At 45.9% G+C, this 25,249-nt stretch overlaps 2 protein-coding genes across 5 annotated transcripts in view; one reads left to right on the forward strand and one right to left on the reverse strand.

The window, feature by feature from the left end:
* Positions 1–25,249, reverse strand: part of TNFSF10 (TNF superfamily member 10) — a 407,659-nt gene that overhangs the window by 293,355 nt on the left and 89,055 nt on the right. The gene's annotated exons all lie outside the window — the stretch shown is intronic.
* The window catches only part of LOC137425411 (AP-1 complex subunit sigma-2), a 53,908-nt gene continuing 30,130 nt past the window's right edge, over positions 1,472–25,249 (forward strand). For 2 of the 4 annotated variants that reach the window (XM_068113829.2, XM_068113831.2), the window contains exons 1-4: positions 1,472–1,647; positions 11,760–11,938; positions 19,254–19,362; positions 19,710–19,847. In XM_068113829.2, the coding sequence (XP_067969930.1) occupies positions 1,645–1,647; positions 11,760–11,938; positions 19,254–19,362; positions 19,710–19,847 (429 nt within the window). In that variant the 5' untranslated portion in view covers positions 1,472–1,644. Of the gene's footprint in view, positions 1,726–11,759; positions 11,939–19,253; positions 19,363–19,709; positions 19,848–25,249 lie in introns of all 4 variants that reach the window. The other 2 variants (XM_078776626.1, XM_068113830.2) reach the window with 2 other exon arrangements.

Consider the following 25,249-nt stretch of genomic DNA (forward strand, 5'->3'; position numbering starts at 1 on the left):
TTGTATGTTGACAGCTGTATAACAGATATGTACATACATTGTAGAACCAGTAACATTCATATGCATATGGATGTGGTAAAGAAGCCTGATCATTTGTGGCCATATTTGCTGGAATAAGTCGGTATAATACATAGAAATTATTTTTATGTTACCCTTTGTTTTGTCATATAGATTCCCTTGGAGTCGTCGATCTGTTCTGCAGATATGGATGGTAAACATGCATGTGCTCACCACTGCTGGCACTCGCTACCCCTCACCACTGCATGCACTCGCTACCCCTCACCACGGCACGTGCTCGCTACCCCTCACCACGGCATGTGCTCGCTACCCCTCACCACGGCACGTGCTCGCTACCCCTCACCACGGCACGTGCTCGCCACCCCTCACCACGGCACGTGCTCGCTACCCACTCACCACGGCACGTGCTCGCCACCCCTCACCACGGCACGTGCTCGCCACCCCTCACCACGGCATGTACTCGCTACCCACTCACCACGGCACGTGCTCGCCACCCCTCACCACGGCACGTGCTCGCCACCCCTCACCACGGCATGTGTTCGCTACCCCTCACCACGGCACGTGCTCGCCACCCCTCACCACGGCACGTGCTCGCTACCCACTCACCACTGCATGCACTCGCTACCTTCTCACCACTGCATGCACTTGCTACTCCTCACCACTGCTAGCACTCGCTACTCCTCACCACTGCTGGCACTCGCTACCCCTCACGACTGCTGTCACTCGCTACCCCTCACGACTGCTGGCACTCGCTACCCCTCACGACTGCTGGCACTCGCTACCCCTCACCACGGCACGTGCTCACTACCCCTCACCACGGCACGTCAATAGCCTCAGTTGATAGCTCATTGTACCTCGATTACGTAATCGGCCTCTATTACGAGAATACCATTTGAAACTATAGTATAAGGGATTTGATATAAAGTCCAGATCTGAAGGAAAGTAGCGAGCTTAGTTGGGAATTGCATACAAATTACGTGTTGTTCACTCCCTGACTCCTGACGCGTCCGAATACGATGCGAGTGCTTAAGATGGCCGACCTGTGTGTGCGGCAGCGTCAGTTGTGTGTTACGTTCAGTGGACGATGCGCTATCCAGTGTTTGTAGAGATCAGTGAAATTAAAGGAAATTTTCAAACTGGGCTCCCGACATTTCTCCCTACAATCAGAAATTATTCTGCTGCCCTGGCCAATTACAATTTTTATGGGGAGTATACACTGTTGCACATTCTGGCGTTTCCATTTGTAAAGCACTGTACGTACTGTAAAATACTGTACGTACTATATATAATGACTTGTAAAACGAATGTGTCGTCACAGCCTAAAACAAAACAGTGAACCTGGAATTAATTATATGTACAGTATTTGCTATCATTAATTATGCCGGAATCGGCCACAACAATAATACTACCAATAAAAAATAAACAATAAACAACAATAACCCCTCACGGACTTACTGTATATGGAGGAAGAAGAAGATAAAGCCTGTATCATCTGCGAGTCTGCGACGTTCCCCGCGCTGGCTCGGCGAGCTTTTTCCGGGTTACCTCAGGTGGCGTTTCGCGCTTGGATTCATGCTGCGCGTTCACGCGTCTCCCAACTAACTAGCGTACCTCTCCTGGGGGAAGATGGTAGGACCCGTTCAGCTTTTATTTATCATTTTAACGTCGTCTGAGTGTTGAGACTTGAGGCCTGGATCTTGTGAAGAGGTGAGGGAGCACGGCTTCGATTAACACGCTTGGAGTTTCGGATTGGAGTGTTTGCGGTGCGAGATATTCCCCGCAAAGCTCCTTTTAATATCTCGTCGACCCATTTATCATGTGGAAGTTGTATTTATTTGATGTCTTATCAGTTCGTCGTTGTACACGCTCACCTGCGGTTGTTTGACAGCCGGATGCATTCTGGGATAGGAACTGATTTATTAATCGGAGTAAAGACAAAAGAACACACAACAACACTCGGGCTGATTACGTAATACAGGTAATGAACCATGGTATAAAGTCAGGTAGTTGTACAAAATCCACGTGTAATTTGAGGCAACCCAGCACGAATGCTTTCAGTTTGGAATCGGAGCCGCTGTACGTTGGCTTATAAGTTGTAACGACATCACTGATCAGGCGCTTGTTGAACGTGTTTATAATTCTTTTTTCAACGAGGGGTGCTAATTTAAGCCGTCTGTCTTGTCATTTAAAAGTTTTTGGGATCGGACAAGCGAATGCTATGCTGAAAGGATAGTTGTATGCTTGGGGGAGGTGACAATGAGACATTGATCTGGTGGTATACCTGGTGAATGACCTAATTAACAAGACTGATACTGATAGTCTAACAAGGGCGTAGCCTGATGCTTTAGTCGAAGAGGACAGTATGACCTGGGTGGGGATACCAGTCAGCAGTTAGCAAATAATGCAAGTATTAAATTATTTTTAAAAACGAGCAATGTGACTGTTTTGCCAATGTGCCTCCGCATAGTCCCACAACGGGTAGATGCCCTCGTTCACTGTCCTAAAAACTAGTTTCATTTAAACCCCTTCAGCTGTTTTCAAGTATCACATTTTCACCAGCCATGACAAGTTGCAAGTATTTCAGAGATATTCCGCTTCTTCCCCCTTCCAACTTTCACCTTCATCTTCCTCAACCTTCTGCCTCACTCTTCCCCCTCCTCAAATAACACCTCACTGCGCCTCACCCAAACACCATCAAACCTTTTGTCCGCCCCATTCTTCCCTTTCTCCAAGTTATTCTGTAATCTCTGACACACCTGCAACAGCTCTACCTACCTCTTCCTCCTCTTCCACATCCTGCCCTACCGCTCCCCCCCCTGTTCTGTATCCGATGCTCCCCCTTCCTCTTCCTTAACAGTATGGACCTCAAACATCCGGGGCCTTCGCTCAAACCTAACTGATCTCTCCATACAGGTTGCTTCTGACAAACCAGATGTGATCTGCTTAACAGAAACTCCTCCTTCATGATGTCTCTGATTCCTTGGTATCTCTCCCAGGTTGCTCCCTCCTCCGGTATGATAGACCTGAGCCTCGTTCTGGAGGTGGGGTTGCTATCTTTATAAAAAAACTCTCTTCCTCACTCGCCCTGCACTGCCCTCTCTCCACCTCACCCCCAGGAATACCTTTGGCTATGGCTTCCCCTTCGCTCCCACCTTTTGTTCATATGCGTGTTGTACCGTCCACCAAACAGTGATGACTCCATCTACATCTCGCTGTCTGATAATATGGACCAACTTCTATCTACCCATCCCAACTCTCTCTTCCTCATATGTGGTGATTTCAACTGTCACCATGCCAGTTGGCTGGGGGTGGGTACCTCTCTCACCAGCCATGGCTCTTCAGCAAAGGACTTCTGTGACTCACTGGGACTGACACAATCTGTCAATTTCCCAACCCGGATCTCAGTCAACGGAGAATCTTCTCTTCTGGACTTGGTTATGACTAACTTCCCTGAAAATGTCTGCTGCTCTTCTTCTGCTCCAATCGGCTCTTCTGATCATGTGCTTGTTAAAGTGGACATCTCTCTGACCATTTTCAGAGAGCCTCCTCAGCGTCGACGAGTCTGGCATTTCACTCAGGCCAACTGGCACGGTCTTCAAGCAGCCATCAATCATCTGGACTGGTCTCCCATCTCTACTGCCTCTGACATCAACTCATCCTGGGAATTCTTCCAAAGTAAATTGCTCTCTCTCATGCACAGTTTTATTCCTTCTCGTCTTCAGTTGTCATACCCTTCCTCCCGTCCATGGTACACGGAATCTTGTGGTGAGGCTATTGCCCAGAAACAACTTGCTTTCGTCTCCTGGAAAGCAAATCCAACGGAAAGAAATCTCATTTCCTTTCACAAAGCCCGAAACAAGTGTGTGTCCACCCTCAGGAGAGCCAGGAAACAATATCTCTCTGTCCTCAGGACCGAACTCTCTTATCTGTCTCCCTCTTCCAAATCCTGGTAGCGTCTGGTAAAATCTGTTTCTGGTGTTTGTTCCCCCTCCATCCCCTCCCTCACCTTAAATGGCCACACGGCTGACTCCGCACGTGAAGAAGCCGAATGCCTCAACTCTGTGTTTGCCTCTAAATCTTGTGTCCCAAACCCATCCCTCTCTGTACCCACCGTACCCAGTCGTACCCAGCTGCTCCTGGACTCTGTGTCCTTTCCTCCTGACAAGGTGGAAAAGTGTCTGTCAACCCTCGACTCTGATTCTGCAACTGGACCTGACGGAATCAGCCCACGGGTCCTAAAATCATGTTCTTCCGCTCTTTCACTCCCTCTCTCTGTTCTCTTCACCCTCTCTTTTGCTCAAGGTCATCTTCCATCTGCTTGGAAATCTGCCAACATCACCGCTTTGCACAAAAAAGGTGCAAAAACAGATCCCAGCAACTACAGACCAATCAGCCTTCTCCCAATTATGAGCAAGGTCATGGAATCCATCATTGCTTCAGATATGAAATCTTTCCTCTTCTCCAATGGCTTGATCTCTGATCATCAATTTGGTTTCAGACCTGGACACTCCACTCTGGACATGCTGCTTCTGCTTTCTCAACAATGGATGGAGGTCCTCAATGCCAAACAGGAAATTATAGCAGTCTCCCTTGACATATCACGTGCCTTCGATACAGTCTGGCACCCCGCTCTGCTCACCAAACTCTCCTCTTTTGGTATCCATGGAAATCTCCACGCATGGCTGGCGGACTTCCTCTCTAGTCGTAGTCAACGTGTGGCCCTGAATGGGTTTCTCTCATCTCCTCTTCCTGTTCAGGCTGGAGTTCCCCAAGGCAGTGTTCTGGGCCCTGTGCTTTTTCTGGTCTTCATCAATGATCTCTCTGACTCTTGAAAATCCTCTCTATCTCTTTGCTGACGACTCTACTCTGTCGCTCCATTCTTCATCCCTCAGATCGGAAGTCTGCAGCCTCCTCACTCTCTGCAGACCTTGACAAAATCACAGACTGGGCAAACAAGTGGAACATGTCTTTCAATCCTGACAAATCTCACACTCTTACGATGTCTCTCCGAAAAGACCGACTGGACAACCCTCCCATCCACTTTCTGAATAATCCTCTCCAAGAAGTTCTGTCACTCAAGCTTTTGGGTCTCACTATCTGCCATGATCTTTCCTGGAAAAACCACATTTCAAATCTGGCCTCCAAAGCCAGTCGCCGACTGGGCATCCTCCGTCGTGCGAAGTCCTTCCTTGGCACACCTGAGCTCCTCACCACATACAAGGCTTTCATCCGCAGCTCAATGGAATACTGCTCTCCCCTCTGGGCTGGTGCTCCTGCCTCACACCTAGCTCGCCTTCGCGCTGTTGAAACCAAAGCATTCAGAATCATTGGAATCTCCCGCGATGAAGCTAACTCCAAGGGCCTCTCACTCACTCACCGCAGGCAGGTTGGTGGTCTTTCCGTCTTCTACCGACTCCTCTCTGGGCTCTGTCCCGCAAATATTCCTACAGGTCGCACAAGATCTGCCTGCAACCCTCTTTTGGTTAAACTGCCAAAATCAAGACTCTCTGCTCACCTTCACTCCTTCATTCCTCTTTTCTCCCGCCTCAGGAACAAACTCCCTCACTCTCTTCAATCCCACTCCACCCTCCAAGTCTTTAAAACAGCTGTTCACCACCATCTCTTATCTTCCCCCCATCCAAAACCTTGATCTTTTCTACCCCAGCTAATTTCACCCGAATTCCCCTTTTTGAAATACCAACTTCTGTCCTGGAAGTCCTTGGTGTCCTTGTGCTTTATACTTCTCCCTCCCCCCCCCCCCCCCTTCCCATGCCTCCTCCCCCCGGGCCCTCTCCCTTCCACACATCTCCCTGCTCTCGGATGTTGTGTTTGTGTGCTACCCCTTTTCTCCCCATCTTGTCTTCCGCTCCCTCTTTTTGTGTATTTTGTTTGTCTGGTCGATTTGTTTGTGAAGTAAATGTTAGCTCTTTCACGAGCCTCGATTCAGTATACAAAAAAAAAAGAAAAAAAAAAAGTTTTACATCGATCGATTGGTGAAGCAGTTTCAGAGAAGGGATTTTAAAAAAAATATCGGCTTTCAAGCTAATATGGCTGCCATGCCACATGGCATATGACCTTAAAAAATGTACACTCTGCGTATGTATGGGTAGGGGATCACATTTGTGAAGTTTCGTGTTGATCGGATAAGGTTCGTTTTTCTATTCAAGATGGCTGCCAAATCACACGACCTACGACATCATTATTTTCAAACTATATGCAACAATGGTTTTAGATGCTATTTGTAAAATTTCGCATCGATAGTTTGAGCAGTTTCAGAGATATAATTATTTAATATTTTCCTTCAATCCAATATGGCTGCCACACCATGTGACCAATGATGTTTTTGTGATCATCTTTTAATCGGCATGCCAAGTCAATGACACACAAAGTTTCAAGTCAATCGATTTGGTGGTTTGGGATAAAATGTTTTTTTAAGGTTTTAGGTTAAATCCAATATGGCTGCCAAACCATGTGACCTATGATGTCATAAATTTAATATTTCAATACAAATGGGTCATATATCATGTGCATGCAATTTCAGATTTTTAGGATAAGGAATTTGATTAAAACATTTTTGGCTGGTATACCACTTCACCTTTGATGTCATCATTATCATGCTGTTCCGATTGGGAGGACTTGACAATGTGCCTTGACAATGACACTTGACAAATGGACAAGTTTCAAATTTTTCCATTCAGCGGTTTCCAAGAAATCTTTTTTAAAATTATTTGCGTTTAATCCAATGTGGCATACCAGGTGACCTATGACGTCACACATATTATATAAACATTCTGCATGGGTGTTACTCATACCCTGAAAGTTTCGTCTCGTTTTGACATGTGGTTGCTGAGAAAAACTAGGTTTAGCCGTTGCGAACGGACGGAGGGATGGAAGGACGGACAACCCGAAAACATAATGCCTCCGGCCACCTTCGGGGGCAGAGGCATAAAAATTAATTCCACATTACTTTGCCACCTTCAGTCGAACGTCAATTATTGACAGCAGGTTCGTGAAGGACTTGGACAAAAAAACGTATCCATCCAGTCAATGTCAGAACTGCAAATGGGGAATTTGTGAATGTCGGATGGAAACCCTTGTCATTTCCTCATTCTGCTTTAAAATCAATATCTCTATGTCTATATTTTCATTCCAAACAGCATCATCCATCATTCCAATCACATTAATACAATAGTATGAATGTCAAAATATGCTATTAAATCACGATTGTATTGAGATATTATCAAATCAGCGAACCGTTGTCATCTGTTCACTTCCGGATTCCGGAGCAAGGTCCGTGTCTATCGCATTTGTTACGGATTCGTCACTTCCGCGGTTGTGGTTTTCACCCACTTGACATATTTCTGATATTATGTACTATTATTATCGTCAAAAGGTTTAGCATTTATGAACAGTTATCAAAAATTAAAAAGGTTAACTTTAAATGATACAGGAAACTGAACCGGAAGGACGGCGAAGAAGAAGAAGAGGCGTGGCGAGCAAAGACGGGTGACGTCGAGGCTCCGTAGCGAGCGTGGTCTACCGAAAGTCGCGAGGGAATTTTGAGTTCCTTGAAAGGACATCCGGCGATAGGAATTATCGCTGGAATTGAGAAATCTGCATAGTCAGGTTTGGGCGCTGAGATTTCGACGAATCCTCGCCTAGTCGCATCGACTCAAGTAAGAGCCGTCGACCATTTTGAACCTTGCGCTTCGGACACCTACAAAGGTTTTGCTTCGCGTCAGCTTTACCCCAACATCCTACCGTCTGTCGGGGATGTGTGTGTGCAACCGCTTTGTCTCCAATTACGTTGCGGTTTGCTGATTGAGCTGTGAACGTGCACGTCTGGAGGGGGCCTTTGGGACTTCCCATCCCACTGCCAGTTTACCTTCGGTTTGGACCACGTGACTGTCTGCGCTCTGCCTACGCTTCAGTAATCGCCTCATCGTCTCATCACTACTCGCAGGAGGGGATCACCTGGGAGTTATAGAGACATTGAGGAGGGTTCTTTTTCACTCACTGGGAACGCAGTTCCCCCCTTATGCCTGTTAGCTGATGGTACCATCATAAGATCTATGAAGTGTACCTTTGATTGCTATTGCATTGGTTGTACCGTTATTCTGGTGTGATATTCAATACAATATTTGTTTGTTTATAATCATGGATGTGGTTTCACTATTGATTTCTAACCCAGAGTAACGTATTTTTCTGCCGTGGCTCCTCTCGGGGTTCGGAGGTATACTGAGACCAGGAGGTCGGGGAGGAACACGTAACACATTTCAAAATCATAATTGTATTGAGGAATTTCTGAAACCACCTACCTACCTTACGACACCTGCTGGCACCCCAAAACGTTCAACAGAAGGTTTTATTTCCTTTTTGTAAAATATACACCTGTAAAGGTTACAAAACGCGCTCCTCTTTTCATGTGACCAGATCCTCAGCTCTGATTGGATGTTTGTGAGGGACATACATACATACATGCATACATACCTCGGATGGACAGACAAACGCTGTTCCAGACGGCATTGCCCTATGGTCTACGGCTACGCGGTAAAAACGAACAAGTTGAAAGGGTGTCTGCTCTGCTGAATGTGTCTGTGTGTCTCTGTCTGTGTCTGCTCACACATTTATGCATAAAAATACCTTCTGTTGCTATTGTGAGATCATACAATTTCAGAAGGTTTAAGTGATAAAATAATTCCTCAGTTTGGGATCCAGGTGGCATTCCACATATTAGGTGAGTACTGTGATGCGCTGGTTCATGTCGCCCCTTTTTATGTCGTTGTGCAAATATGACGTCACGTTAGTAATTCCACTTCTCAATATTCAAGAAGTATCTTTCTCTTATTTTATCGATATCTTCTTTATTTGTTAGGGCTGACAGGATGGCTTCGAGGTAAGCACACTCGCCTCTAAGCTGTCTAGCCTGGGTTTGAATCCCAGCTCAGCTATAAACTGTCAGTTTGGTATTTCACAGGCGCGGTGATTCACCAATGTGTGTGCCGTCCCTTGGATGGACGTTAAACCTGGAGTCCCGTCTGCCAGCATGGGTTGGTGGACGTTAGATCTCCTGATGTCTTTCGCACAAAGAGTAGACTAGTATTGCCGGCACCATGGACAAATTCCTGCACCAACTAGGCAAATGTTACACCTGGCCAGCCGGTTCGTGAAATATTTGGGCCAAGCTTCCCCCGGCCGACCCCACAAGATGGCCCTTAAAGAACAACAACATCTATACTATAAAAGGAGCCGTCTGTCTGTGTGTCGTGTTATAACTTGAGAACGGATTAACGGATTTCAATAAATTCAACTACGGTGGATTCGGGTAACTCCCGGGAGTGTTTGTGAACCCTCCCCCCAAAAAAATGTATTTTTTACGTGGACAAAACTGCAAATGCCAACACTTGACATTGGTTATCCCTGCACGGAGAGCAAGCAGGATCTCCCAGGAATCCTTTTTGTTTTTTTTCCTTCCCCCATAGATTAGCCATCACAGCAAAGATTGGCATTTCCATCAGCGAAGCGAAGGGTCTTGTATTCTCGTCTTCTTTATTTGTTAGACATTCTGTGGATGTAAATGAGCACTCGTTTTGCTCTGCGCACATTGTACATCACATGCAGTGAATTTCACCTCCTTGTGCCATGTGTTTTTTATTATTAAAAAAGAATGGTTCTGCACACCTGGTGTTGGCTTAGCGGTTAGGGTGCCGGCTTGGGATCCTAGGATCCTGGGTTCGAATCCCGGTCGATCGCTGAATTTACGCCAGGGGGGTTGACTCACTTGACTCAGCCTGTCATCCTTCCGAGGTCGGCAAATTGAGTACCAGCTTGCTGGGATGAATGATTACGGTGTGTACCCCGATTTAGAATAGGTACACCGTATCCCTGCGCATCGTAAGAGCGTGATCAAGGGTTGGCGTCAGGAAGGGCATCCGGCCATAAAAACATTGCCTCAAACAGGGAACCATGATTGTCATGGGGCCCGCAAGGCTAACCCCCGCTCTAGCGGGGAAAATGGCCTTAAAACGATCATTCATTCATTCATTCATACACCACCCTTGAGACTCGGTTTGCAAGTCACCATCTACAATTCCAACAGAAGGGACGTAATTACTCTTTTATGGAATATGTTTTTGAGTTTTTTTAAAAATCCTCAAAAATACATTGTAGTGAACACAGCCATTTTAAAATATTGGCCTTTAAACCCTACTCAAATCATCCTAGGATGGCCTAGGATGGTCTAGAGGCCCTAGAGGTAAGCACACTCGCCTCTAAGCTGTCGAGCTGAGGTTTGAATCTCGGCTCAGCTATAAACTGTTAGTTTGGTATTTCACAGGCACGGTGATTCACCAATGTGTGTGCTGTCTCTTGGATGGACGTTAAACCTGGAGTCCCGTCTGCCAGCATGGGTTGGCGGACGTTAGATCTCATGATGTCTTTCGCAAAGAGTAGACAAGTTTTGCCGGCAACATGGACAAATTCCTGCACCAACAGGGCAAATGTCACACCTGGCCAGCCGGTTCGTGAAATATTTGGGCCAAGCTTCTCCCGGCCAACCCCACAATATGGCCGTTAAAGAACATCAACATTTATATATACAGTATATCTATATTATAAAAGGAGCCCTGTCTGTCCGTTTGTCTGTTTGTCGTGTTATAACTTGAGAACGAATTAACGGATTTCATTAAATCCAACTAGGGTGGATTCGGGTAACTCCTGGGAGTGTTTGTGATCACAAATTTTTTTATTTTTTATTTTTTTTACATGGACTGGACATGCGTGTCAAAACTGCAAATGCCAACACGTAACATTGGTTATCCCTGCATGGAGAGCAAGCAGGATCTCCCAGGATTTTTTTCCCTTCCCCCATAGATTAGCCATCACAGCAAAGATTGGCATTTCCATCAGCAAAGCGACAGTTCTTGTATTCTAGTCTTCTTTTTTGTTAGACATTCTATGGATATAAATGAGCACCCGTTTTGCTCTGTGCACGTTGTACATCACATGCAGCGAATTTCACCTATTTGCGCCATGTTTTTTATTATTTAAAAAAATGCTTCTGCACACCACCCTTGAGACTCGGTTTGCAAGTCACCATCTACAATTCCATCAGAAGGGACGTAATTACTCTTTTATGGAATATGTTTTTGAGTTTTTAAAAAAATCCTCAAAAATACATTTTAGTGAACACAGCCATTTTAAATTATTGGCCTTTAAACCCTACTCAAATCATCCTGATGGTGGACAGACAAATACACAGACATGCTGTTTTTATATAAGGGTAGATTATTATTGTTAATACCATTATTATTAATGCTATTATTTTGTAATGTTAATATTGTGCCGTTATCATTATGCCATTATCATTGGACGGAATTGATTCATTTGTAGTTATAATAAATTTTACTTCCAATTGGTGTGTGAAACAGCCTCTTCACCTATACACCACCCTATAAGGGAGGTCGTCTACATTTTTGGCAGGATAGAATGTCTTTATGACACTGCCTCAAGTCCTACAGTAATACTTCTTCGAAATACAAGGTGGAGGGTATAATAGTGGAGACAATGGGAAAGTATGGTTAGTACTAGAAATGTGCTTTAAATATGTGCATGAAATGTGATCAGGCTATAGAGATTATCTCCTAAAAGATGCCAATGAAAACACCTGTTTGTGGATGGGGTGTACAATTACTTTATTTACAAGTTAGGCCATGTCTGACTGGTGGTGCTTTGTCCCTCAGATGCGTTTCATGCTGCTATTCAGCAGACAAGGAAAGTTACGTTTGCAAAAATGGTCCGTAGCCTTAAGTGAGAGAGACAGACGCAAGGTTGTGAAGGAGCTGGTGGGTGCTGTGCTTGCTCGTAAGCCCAAGATGAGCAGTTTTTTGGAGTGGCGGGACCTCAAGGTCATCTACAAGAGGTCTGTGCATGCATTCATTGTCCGTGTTTATCTCTGCACAATCATATCCACTTTGCCAAATTATGTCAGATTATCCCCATGGTTTTTGAAAAAAAAATGGAGGAGAAATATTTATGTCTGTCTGTCTGTCCGGCTATCTCCTCCTAAATGGTTGTGCAGAAATTCACCAACTTGATAGTTATGATCATCACATGGCAAGAAGGTGCGAGAGATCATCTTTGGCCCTGCCAACTGGGATGGATTTAAAAGGTCAAATACCAAAAAATGAAATTATGGGCACTTTTCTAAACATTTTTAAAAAACGAAGTTTTGTATATGTAATCAACATTGGGAGATGCATGAAATATAAAATATTTTTTGGATTTGACCCCCAGTTCATGCTCCATGGGTGGGGACTTGTGGTCATAGGGGTAAGAACAAGAAAAAAAAAAATTGCTAAAAATTTGATATTGGGTCATATTTGACATATTGGGTCAAATTTGATATTTTGTTCTTCTGAGACGAGAACTTTAAACTTTGCTTTTTCATTTTATTATACAGTATTATTTGTATATATAATCGAGGTTTGTGCAAGATGTATTACAAGTACACTAAACTGATTAGGATGCAACAGGACAAAATAAACAACAGAGAGAGAGAGAGAGATCCTCCCGGTGTGTACCCCGGTTTAGAATAGGTACACCGTATCCCTGCGCATCGTAAGAGGCGACTAAGGGTTGGCGCCAGGAAGGGCATCCGGCCATAAAAACATTGCCTCAAACAGGGAACCATGATTGTCATGGGGCCCGCAAGGCTAACCCCCGCTCTAGCGGGGAAAATGGCCTTAAAACGATCATTCATTCATTCATTCAGAGAGAGAGAGGGAAACAAACATAGTTGAAAGACATATTTTAAGTGTTTGAACATCTTGTGATTTTGCCATTGTCTGAAGAGGGGAAAGACGCTGCAGCCTTCCTGTCTGAAGGATGAGTGATGTCATGGCAGAGGGTGGAGTCATCAGCAAATAAAGATAATTTTACAGGGATTCAGAGAGATCATTTATGATCAGGAGGAGGACTGGGGCCAATAACATTGCCTTGGGGGCACTCCAGCCTTGACAGGGAGAGGAGATTAAAGGATTCCGTTGAGAGCTACGCATTGGCTATGAGAATAGAGAAAGTCAGTAAGCCATGTGTGGAGTTGGCCTTGGAATGCCATGGGCAGAAAGTTTGGAGAGTAGGGCAAATGCTAGAGTATATCAAAAGCACGAGATATGTACAGAGAAACAGCCCTGAACTTGTCTGGCATTGAGGGTCTCCATCCATTTTTGGGTGAGTAGAGGCAGCATGTCCCAGGTGGAGTGACCTGCTCTGAAACCAAATTGGTGATCTGTCACACATGATCCGTTCATGAACCAGTTCCACGTAAGGAGGGCCATGAGTTCCGAGTGAGTGAACAGTGCAAGGAGGGTCATGAGATATTCCGTGTGAGTGAACGGTGTAAGGAGGGCGGTGAGATGTTGTGTGAGTGAACTGTGTAAGGAGAGCCGTGAGATGTTTCAAAACCAAATTGGTTCGCCTCCACGACATGACATACCTGCTTCCTCCTTCATCTAACAACACGACAGACGCACAACACTAACCTGGGAGCACGGGGGCTGGGAGGGTAAGGGGGAGGGGAGGGAGGGAATGGGAAGAACCACAAGGAGCTGCAAGGAACAGTGGCAGTGGTACAATACACTCTCCCCTTTCAGACCTCTTTAAAATACCATAACAAGTATTTAGCACCTTGTTAAACAACTCGGCTGCTCCAGGACAGAGTGAGCTAAAGTCATGAAAGAGGTCTCGCGTGGGCGGGGCTAGCCCTCGTAAGAGTGCGGATGCGCCAATAGGCATCAGTATGCACGCCAAGTGCCTTTCCTGATCCGACTGTAAGCCCCACCCTCACCAGGCGACCATAAAAGTGCTGTGAGCCGCGTCTTGGCTGAGTGTGGTTTTGGCTTTGGTGCTCCTCTGCTCCTGTGCTTGCTTTGTGGTCTTGGTGGTGCTTCGAGGGTGGACGATCTGGGCTCGGCTGGTGACGCTCACATTAGACAGGTCAGAGCTGGGAGCTGGGGTGTTGGGCAAACAGAGTGGATGCCATGCAAAGCGCATGCGAGGGCCAAGCCAAGCCACATGTATACACTCTTCAGAACTGTCACACATTAAGTAAGCTCATCTCACGCATTATTTTCCTGTCCTTTCTCTGTATCGTCTACTTTGGATGCACAAAGCTTTAACAATCTGCGGCCTTGCCGCTGCCGTACTCCTCCAGAGTGGCAACCACTGATATGCACCTCTTCACAGCCTCCTCATGCACCTCACCGCACCTCTATGCCCACACACCTTAGACACCATCAGTATTCCTCCTCTTAACTTGCTTCCTTCGCGGTTGGGTAACGGGGGCACGACGGCCTTCGCCCAGTGAGCAAAGAGACCAAATATAATAATAATAATAATACATTTATTTTATATAGCGCTTTTCAAGAAGCCCAAAGACGCTTTGACAGAGTACAAAAAACAAGTGCAAAAAGAAAAAATCAATAGGTAAATAATCAAAGCAAAAGGAAGGAGAAGGAGAAGGAGAAGGAGAAGGAGAAGGAGAAGAGATAGTCAGGGGTTAAATGCTGTGGGTTAAATGTTGAATGCAGTGTTGAACAGGTGCGTCTTGAGTGATGTTTTGAATGTGGTGAGTGAGGAGGAGTCTCTGATGTTGTGAGGTAGTGAGTTCCAGAGAGTGGGAGCAGCGATGGAGAAGGCCCTGTCCCCCCAGGATCTGAATTTGGTCCGGATGGGGGGGGGGGGGGGTCAGGAGGTTGGTACCAGCAGAGCGGAGGTTGCGGGTGGGAGTGTGTCTGGAGAGGAGGTCAGCCAGGTAGGATGGGGCCAGGTTATGGAAGGCTTTGTAGGTCAAGAGGAGGATTTTGTACTGGATTCTCTGGGGGATGGGGAGCCAGTGAAGCTTGTAAAGGACGGGGGTGATGTGGTCACGGGTCCGGAAATGGGTGAGTAGACGGGCAGCGGAGTTCTGAATGTATTGGAGTTTATTGGTGATTATTGAGGGTGAACCAAAGAGGAGGCTGTTGCAGTAGTCCAGACGGGAGGTGATGAAGGTGTGGATGAGGGTTTCTGCAGCCGTGGAGGAGAGGGATGGACGGAGACGGGCGATGTTTTTCAGGTGAAAGAAGGCTGTCTTTGTGATGTGTTTAGTGTATTTGTCGAAGGAGAGGGTTTGGTCAAAGATGATGCCAAGATTCCGGATGTGAGGGGAGGTGGATACTGGGAAACCGTCGATGTTGAGGGCAAAGTTATGGGTGGATTTGGTGAGCGTTTTTGGGCCAATGATGATTATTTCAGATTTATCATAGTTAAGTTTGAGGAAGTTGATTTGAAGCCAGGGTTTTATTTCAGTGATGCAGTTTGTCAGGATAGAGTGGGTGGCGGTGGAGATGGACTTGGTGGAGATGAAAAGCTGGATGTCATCGGCGAAACAGTGGAATTGGAGACCATGACGGCAGATTAAGTGACCAAGGGGGGACAGGTACAGGATGAAGAGGAGGGGGCCAAGAACTGAACCTTGGGGGAGGGGAGCAGTGGGGGATTTGCAGTTATTGATGGAGATGAACTGGCGTCTGTCAGAGAGGTATGATTTGATCCAAGAGAGGGCAGTGCCGGTAATGTTAAAGGTGGTTTCAAGTCGGGTGAGGAGGATGGTGTGATTGATGGTGTCAAAGGCGGCGCTGAGGTCGAGGAGGATGAGAATGTTGAGGTTGCCAGCGTCAGAGGAGAGGAGAAGGTCGTTGGTGATTTTGAGGAGAGCAGTTTCAGTACTGTGGTTGGAGCGGAATCCGGATTGGAATGTTTCATACAGGTTATTGGCAGAGGGGTGATGTTTGAGTTGAGTGGCTACAGCGCGTTCCAAAACTTTTGACAGAAAGGGTAGGTTGGAGATGGGTCTGAAGTTGTTTAGGGTGTCAGGGTTGAGTCCAGGTTTTTTCAGAATGGGGGTAACAGCAGCAATTTTGAGGGATGGTGGGACGATGCCTGTAGACAGCGAGTTTATTGTTGCAGTGATAAGTGGAGAGAGAGCAGGAAGGGAGGCCTTGACAAAGCTGGAGGGGATGGGGTCAAGAGTGCAGGTGGCAGTTTTCATTCCTATGAGGAGTTCAGAGAGGTCAGTAGGGGAGACTGGGGAGAATTGAGACAGGGGTTGGCAGGATAAGGGGGAGCGGATGTGGTGGTGGTTAAGCTGTTGTAGATGTCAATTTTGCATTTGAAGAATGAAAGGAAGGAGATTCAGTTGTCTACTGTGAATGACTGGGTGGTGGTGTTCAGGGACTGAGGAGTTTGTTTATTGTAGAGAAGAGTGCTTTTGGGTTTCCGGAGCCAGCGTGGATAATTTGAGAGTAGTAGGCGGAGCGGGCGCGGGAGAGGGCATCTTTGTAGTGTTGTAGGTGGTCCTTGTATTGTAATGTGGTTTAAATATGTCCATATACCTCATCCTTTCTATTTCTTTCTGCACCTATGTCCCTTCTGTGGATGATCTGACTGGGTACCTACCTATGTATTGTGTTTAACCGGCAGGTAAGGCATCGGAATAAGTGCTGCTCCTCGTCCATTTTTCTTTGCCGTACATGGCTTGCTGCACCCACATTTGCTTGTGACTATTGTTCTTTTGTACATTGTTATTACATGTTTTTCTTTGATTCATTTTGATTGCCTGCTTGCTTGTGAATTAAAGTGCTTGAAAATGTTCTTTAATCTATTCATGTCTTACAAGAAGTCTGGAATAGTCTTGTCTTGAATTTGCTGAGAGTGTAAAATACAAGCTGGTTCTATATCCAGATTGAGCCAGAAACTATTCATTACTGTGACAAACAACAACAACAACAGGCATTTTAAGGCCATTTTTCCTGCAAGAGTGGGCGTTGGCCTTGTGGTCCCCATGACGATCTTCTCCATTTTGCCCTATTTTCTGCATCTCCCCTTGTTAACCCCCTTGTCCGCATTTCTTCTTCCACCATCTTTAGCCAAGTCTTTCTCGGTCTTCCCCGTCCTCTACTTCCTTCTACATTCATTTCCCTCACTCTTCTCAACCAGTCACTTTCATCCTTCCTCAACACATGACCAAACCATCTCAAACTGTTTCTCTTCACAGCATCCATCACAGGCTCTATTCCCATCATCTTTCGCAATTCATCATTTGTCTTCCTCTCTCTCAACGATACTCCACACATCCACCGAACCATTCGCATTTCCACCCTTTCCAGCCTTCATTGCTGCTCTACGTTCATTACCCATGTCTCGCTCCCATAAATCATAACACTTCTCACACATGCAGCATACACCTTTCCCTTCAGCTTCAACGACACTCCCCTCCTCGTCAGCACGCCACTCAGTTCCCGAAACGTCTTCCATGCACATCAGTCCAGCAACCGTTGCCGAGTCTGATCCACCTTCTCCATTCAGCATGTCTCCTATGTAACAAAATGTTTTCACACCTTTCAGCTTCATGCCGTCTCCAAGATCCAGCTCAACATTTCCTCCATGTGCAGCTCCCTCTGTGCACACCTTACACTTGAATGTAGCTGCCACACTGGTTAATGACCCTCTCAGACCACTACATTTTTGATGAACACACTCAACACACATTGTACATTGAATGGAGTTCACTCCGACACCCTTCCTGCACACAGCACGCGGCCACTTCCCAGTTCTTTCCACCTCACCACATGCTTTACCACTTGCCATCACCTTCGTCTTTCCGATATTCACCTTCAGACCTTTTGTCTCCATACATTCCTTCCACTTGTTCATCTTCTCCTTAGTCCATCCATACTTTCTGCAATCAACACCAGATCATCTGCATACAACAACTCCCACGGTAAACCCTTCTTTGCGTTCCGAGCCAGCACCTCCATCACAGCTACAAATAGTAGTGGATTTAGTACCGACCCCTGATCGACCCTTAGATACCGACCGACTGATACCGACCCTTAGATCATTACTGCGAGATGGCCCGATATCCGGAAGCACCTTGGAATTCCCCAAACACACGTGGTCTTTCATAGGCTGTACAATCAAACTTCAACATTAACATTCGTGATGTCAGATCATCAATTCAAATTCAGATCAGGTCACTCTACATTGTAAATGTTGTTTCTACTCTCCTAACAATAGATGGAAGCCTTCAATGCCAGACCCGAGCAGGGAATGCGTCAATGTACTGTACAAGATTTGAATCATCAGGAATTGAGCCGATGATCTTTCTTGGAAAAAAACACATTTTAAAGTTGGCCTCCAAAGCCACCTGCCAACTTGGAATCCCCTGTCGTGCAAAGACCTTCCTTGGCACACTTGAACTCTTATCCACCTTCAAGGCCTTAATTTGCAGCTTGATTGAGTACTCCTTTCCCCCTGGGCTGGTGCCCCTGCCTCACACCTTGTTCCGCTTCAAGATCATTGGAATCTCCCACAATGAAGCCGAGTCTATAGGCCTATCACTTTCCCATCAGAGACAGGTCGGTGGTCTCTGTCCTTTACCACCTCCTTCATCGTGTTGCATCCTTGGAATCCCCTGTCTCTCTGTGCTTTGTCCTCCCCTCTTTCCTCCCTGTTTCTGCAGGGTATATGCGGTCTCCTAATGGTGAAACTCCAAAAATCTAGAATCACAGGCCACCTCCAATTGTTCGTTTCTCTTTCTTTCCCCACCTATGGAACCAACTTCCACATTATATTCAATCTCGTTCTTATATGCAGATCTCAAGACATCTGTTTACCACCATCTCAGATCATCCCCCATTCAAAACCATTGTCCTTTCTCCCCCCCATTAACCCTTTCCAAACCCGCCTCTTTCAAAAATTTCAGTTTTCTCCATGAATTCGCTTCTGTGTCTACCTTATCCATCCCGTGCATCCTCTCCTACTCTTCATTCCTCCCCACATCCCTTATATTTCCAAGTCTCCCTCTGTTTTGTCCCTCAACCCTATTGTTAGTATTTCTCTCCCCTCCCACCCACCCCCCCCCCCCCCCCCCTCTTTCTACTGTTCCTTTTGTTTTGTTGCTTCCTGTTCCGTTCTATGTTTCAGCTCCTTCACGAGCCAAGACTTTATATACCAAAAAGCACCATATTAAACATAAATCTCATCTAATACGTGTTGGAACTGTCATGGTTTGTGAGTCTGGAGGGTATGTGTCATTTTTTTTTTTGTTCTCAATTTGTGTACTGTGAGGCTGTTAAATATTTATTGTTTTTGTTACTGTGACAAATAAGCTGAAGAATGATTGTCTATTGCAGATATGCCAGCTTGTATTTCTGCTGTGCTGTGGAAAGCCAAGATAATGAGCTACTGACCCTGGAGATAATTCATCGATACGTTGAACTTCTTGACAAGTACTTCGGCAGTGTGAGTTCTTGTTCCTGTTTTATTTTCTGAAGGCCTTTGCATAAAAGTTGGAGGAATTGTTATTTTAGGGGGTGGTAGGTGGAGGGGACAACCTATTATCAAATGCATGTTATTTATCCTGCCTTCTTGCCAGACAACCTCCTGATGAAAATTGTACTATTGAGAAGGAAAATAAATAAGTATTTGTTCATCTTTACAGTAGTCCAGAAGAGGTAACAAAATGTCACAACAATGGTGTGTGTGACCCATCTTTGCTGGTTAGGCTAACTGTTCGGGATCAAATTCTATCATGATCAGGGTATGTGATCTTTTTTGTTTTTTTGTTGTTACTTTGTTTGTGTTTACAGGTGTGTGAATTGGACATCATTTTTAACTTTGAAAAGGCTTATTTTATCCTGGACGAGTTTCTGTTGGGTGGTGAAGTGCAGGAGACGTCCAAGAAGAATGTGTTGAAGGCTATTGAAGAGGCAGATCTTCTCCAAGAGGTGAGCGGCTGAATGTGAGACTGACATGGTGCAGTTGTGCACATTGATAACTGAATTGAGAGGCTTTTAGCTTCCTCACAGCGACATGAAATATTGGATTAGCTTGGCAAGCAAAGTTCCTTCCTCAAACCAAAACCTCCCCCAGATAGTCAAGCAATCTCCTGCAAGTTGAAGGCATGTTTACCTGGCGATCGGTTTTGGGGTGCATGCGCTTTGGTTGCCAATTGGGGGATGTTTTTGGTTGTTCATTTTGCTGCCACCAAAGGTGGACGAAGGTTTTGTATTCACCCATTGGCTGTTTGTCTGTGCACAGCATATCTCAGAGTTGTGGATGGATTCAGACGAAACTTGGTGGGCATGTTGGGTAGGTTATAAGAATAAGCCGATTCGATTTTGGTTAAGGTCCGGATGCAGATCCGGTCTATCGGTGGGATACAAAACGTAAACTGTTCAGCTTGGTGGAGGGATTCACTCTACCGAGTGCTGTTCTAGTTTGTTTTTCAATCATCCTAAAAGTGATTTGATTTTAGTGGCATTTCATCCTTGTCTTGTTGGTGTGTCTGGCAGTGTTTCCACCCTTTTGTTACATCTGCAGATATCACACATGGCTTTTCCCATCACAGAAAATGTCATTAGCCGCAGTACGGGGTGGGGTGTAAGCTGTATTTGAAAATATATAAGCAGTTTGGCTAATTTAGTCCATTGTTTGGCCAAATCAAAATTTATTTTAGCCAAACAAAAATCGAACTGTAAATGAGAAGTCAGGAGACGCCGATGGTTCACGAGCGAGCGGTATTCAATGACAAAAGACGGACTATAACCGAAACAGGCCCGGACTGGGGGGTCGGGGGCCCACATGGCAGGTTTCGGCCCCCGACATGCGGTGTACATGCCTATTTACAAAGGGCCCCAATGCGCTGCGTGCGCAGGCCTTTAAGAGCCAGCTGTACATTATTGTGTGTGGTGCTGGCCCGGAAATGTCAAAACGAAGGTTACTGACCCTGAAATGAGATAGAAAATAATGTATAATTAGTTATGAGGTTAGTTAGCTACACAATACCGAAAATTCGGTTCGATTCCGACAACTTTGAAAATTTGACCTTTGTGACCTTCAAAGGTCGAAGATTCTGAAATTTGTTGGAAAACTTGTATTTCATGATGTATGTGATAATATAAGATCATGTACGACATTTCACCCTATCAGGAAGCGAACAATGTAATAAAACCATCAGAAATGGACTTTTCGAAATTTCGTGACCATGTGACCTTGACCTTGGGGCGAAAATGAAAAATCGAGCTCCGTGGGGCTAGACACATGACATTGGCCTAACCAAATACCGAAACCCCTGTCAGATTCCACCAAACCCCTCGGAGAAGATGTAGCTTGAACTCGTTTAACCCCTAAAAAGACATCTTTTTCAGGCGTGGCTCCGCCCACAATGGGTGCAATACGCCCACCCACTCTAGGCAGGACACAACTAGATCATGATATCAACCTCCCACCCAAGTTTCATCAAGATCGGATGATATCATCGGGTAGTTATGCTGCAGACAGACAGACAGACAGACAGACAGACACACACCCATGAGGAATATACTGGTCACTCTGCTTGATAACTCGTGAACCAAAATCCACATCTGTAGCAAAGAAATGGCAAATGCGCATAGTACCATATTTTTCAGCCTATAACTCTATGTGGGGTATAAGTCGATGTGGGGTAGGGCAAAGGGGGGGGGGGGGGGCATTAAGCTCCAGGGGGCATTAGGCTCCACTACATTGTAATTGGATTATATTTTATTCTTGATACACCGGCCATGTTCTCAAGTAACTCAAGAACCAATCAGAATGAGTTTTCTTGTACAGGAAGTTATTATAAAATGCATTTACAATGTAGTGGAGCCTAATGCCCCCTCGAGCTTAATGCCCCCCTTTGCCCTATAAGTTGAATTGGCTAATTTTCCCATTTTTATTTTTCATTCAGAGATAAATTTATTTGGAGATTAAGACGAAGCCAGATCAACCACGATACTTGGCAAACTCTGTCAGGACAATAGAGGTGTTACTTTCCTCCTTGACCCTCATCGTATCACTGTGTATGGTACTTTCAGGGTCATGAATATTTACCTCTGCCACCAAAGGTGAACGAAGGTTATGTTTTCACCCCTGTCTGTCTGTTACCCCACGCACGTGAAGCAAAAAGTGAGGTTAAGCAATTTGTTCATGTCTGTCCGTCCGTCTGTCTTATCAGTTTATGGTCGTCAGTTTATTTGTGCCTGTGGACACAGCTCAACATGCTGTGAGGTGTAGTAATGTTGCGCATTGGGCCCGGTTTCATCTTTTTGCCTGTGGACACGGCTCAACACACTGAGAGGTGTAGTCATGCTGTGCTTTGGTCTGGGTTTCCTCTTTGTGCCTATGGACGTGACTCAAAAAGTAGTCTCAAAAAGATTTTGATAAATTAACATGCTCCGGATGTCGGGTAAGAACAATCACCATGTAATAAGTTCTGTTTAGCCGAATGTCGGATAAGTTGTATATATGTCCCCGTCACGAGGGGGCGGGGCATGTTATTTAGCTTAGGGGATAAGGATAAATTATCCCTGTATGGCTTACCCTATGTGATTTACATCCTTTGTCCTTTATGGCACCGCAATAGACACTAGTGCAGGAAGTGCCCATTAAAGCACACATAACAATAAATCACAAACTCACTGGGGCTGACAATCCTGCCTGGCAGGCACACATCGCTCGGGCAGGCCGAGAGCCACGCCCAGAAGGACAGTGATTGGGTGGGAGTTGACCAACAGGAAGGCCGGGCGGGGTAAGAAGGGACTTGCTGATTGGCCAGGGCGGAGCAAGAAGGCACTCATCGATTGAAAGAAGGGCGAGCAAGAAGCGGCGCGCTGACTGGTGGAGAGCTGAGCAAGCAGTGGTGGCCTGCGGGCTGATTGGTGGAGAAGAGCTGATGATGTCACGACCCAACGTTAAAAGAACTCTCGGACCGATGCTTTCTCTCTTGCCCTCCTCTCTTGTCCTCCTCTCTTGCCCTCCTCTTGCTCTCCTCTCTTGCCCTCCGCTCCTTGCCTTCGCTTTTGCCTTCGCTTTTGCCCTCCTCTTGCTCTCCTCTTGCCTTCGCTCTTTCTTTGTTGCCCTCGACGACCTCTTGCTCCCATGCTTCTTCTCCCTCGCGCTCCAGTGCTTGGACCGACCGTGTTCAGAGACTCCATCGGAGATGTGCAGAGGCAACGGGAGGAGCCGCAGCGCGGGAACTGCGGTTCTCCGTGCGGATGACGCGTGGACGGCGCAGCTTGCCGCTGTAGTGTGACGAGGCCGGGGTGAGCGAGACGCCCGGCAAGGCCTAGCAGGGCGTGAACGAGCGGCCTGCGGCCTTCCTTCCCGCCAAGCACAGAGCCACGTTCGGACGGTGAGTTTGGGGTCGACACTATTCCTGACGAGGTGCCAGGACAGCTGATCAGAGCTAAGTGCATGATAAACCACACGTTTTTATTTATCCAGTTTATCCTCCCCATTTGTCCGTGTTCTAAGTCTGGTGAGGGAGCGCTCCATTTAGGAATTTAGTTTTACCGTCGTGTTTTTCTTATCGGCATCCATTTTAATAAAACTGTTTATTTTTGTACATTTTAAATCCGGTCTTTGTTTGAGTTTATTTTCCGCAGGCTTGAGGACTGCGGCGGGACCACAGGTAAGCTCTTCAGCTTCCTCTTCTTCTTTCTTACTCCCCTGCATATATAAAATCCGCATTTGGGTATCGCCTCCGAGTTGAAGCTGGCTATTGGCCATTCGTGATCCCTGTGGTGTTCACCTGGGAAATCACACGACAATACTTATCGACTTCAAGACATTTCAGCTTTTCATTTTTCATTATTTTCTAAAAATTAAAAACCCAAAATTTTTTTTTGGACATTTTCGGTATTATGTGTAGATCAGTGACAAAAAAAAAAAAACTCAATTAAATAATAAAATTCAGGCTGTAACAAAATGTGAAAAAAGTCGAGGGGTGTGAATACTTTCTGAAGGCACTGTACAGAAGTCAAACGATAACGAGTTAGTCGTACTTTACTACTGACCATCGCCATGTTGGTCAACCGTAGTTGTAGACTGACTAACATCAACGATGTTTAAACCAAACAATCGACGAGTTGTTGGAAATGGTGCATCAGTTCAACATTAAAGTGAATGATCGTAGAAATAAAAATAGGACCGCGGGCCCAGAAGCTCACCAGAAGCTCGATCAGGAGTAAGTCACTAGTCACTCAAACCCCCTGCATGCTCCGCAAGACCCTGACTTTTTTTATTTTTATTTTGTGAACAAACATTGGTATATCTTGGGTGATGAAGGTTGGAGTCAAGTTTCGTCAAAATCCTGCGTGTAGTTTCGGAGAAGAGAGCAAATAACTATTTTGGGGGCGCAAACCCCCTGTAGATCCACCTCGACTCTAGGTACTAGACCCTGATTTATTTATTTTATTTTTTAATGCGTGAACAAACTTTGGTACTGTAAAGTATCTCGACAAACTGCGATCAATTGTCGTACGCGTTTATTCACCCTGCCGATCAAGGCCCGATTCACAGCAGCGCCATCCGAGCTCTGGCGTAGGGATACAACCCGGTCCCGGTGTAGGGATACAACGGTGAACATTTGCACTGCATACATGACATCCTCCCCTTTAAGTCCAAAATTACCAAGAGCAATACGTGCTAGATTTCCAGAATTGACATTTCAAAAGCAACATTTCCAAAACATGTGAAAATATGTGTGCAAACGGTTATGAGAATAATGAAAATACGTGAAAATAGAACATGTGTCAACGTGAAAAAAAAAAAAATCTTCAAAGATTCAACCGGTCGGGTGCTTTTCTCTCACGCATTGAGCGTCGCGGTGTACCAGTGGATACAGAGTCCGAGGTGATTCCTTTGGGTGGCGGTGTACCAGTGGATACAGAGTCCGAGGTGATTCCTTTGGTCGCCACCACGAAGGGTGTAGCGTTTGCAGAGGTTTTCGGGGCATCCGAGCCGGCTGGAGCGGCCACGACGATCTCCGGCAGTGGCGGGTCGAACTGTTGTCCTGACTGTGACGATGCTACAGGCTCCATCGACTCACAGTGACGGTAGGTTATGTGGTCCTGATGTCGACGAATTTCGCGGCCGTCCTGCAGGCGAATCACACTGGACAGTGGACCTGGCTTCTCGATGATGTCTCCCGGTAGCCACGTCGCACCTGCACCAAAATTTCGGGCAAACACTGGATCTCCAATGTTGATACATCGACTGTTGGACGTCTTATCGTGCGTGCACCAACTTTTGATTAAGCTGGCTCTGATAAACATTTGATGATATGTCTGGTTTGAGATTGTCAAGTGTCGATCTCAAGTGTCGTTTC

This window comes from Myxine glutinosa, chromosome 4 (genome assembly GCF_964187855.1).
Source record: "Myxine glutinosa chromosome 4, kmMyxGlut1.1, whole genome shotgun sequence".
NCBI classification, from domain to species: Eukaryota; Metazoa; Chordata; class Myxini; order Myxiniformes; family Myxinidae; genus Myxine; species Myxine glutinosa.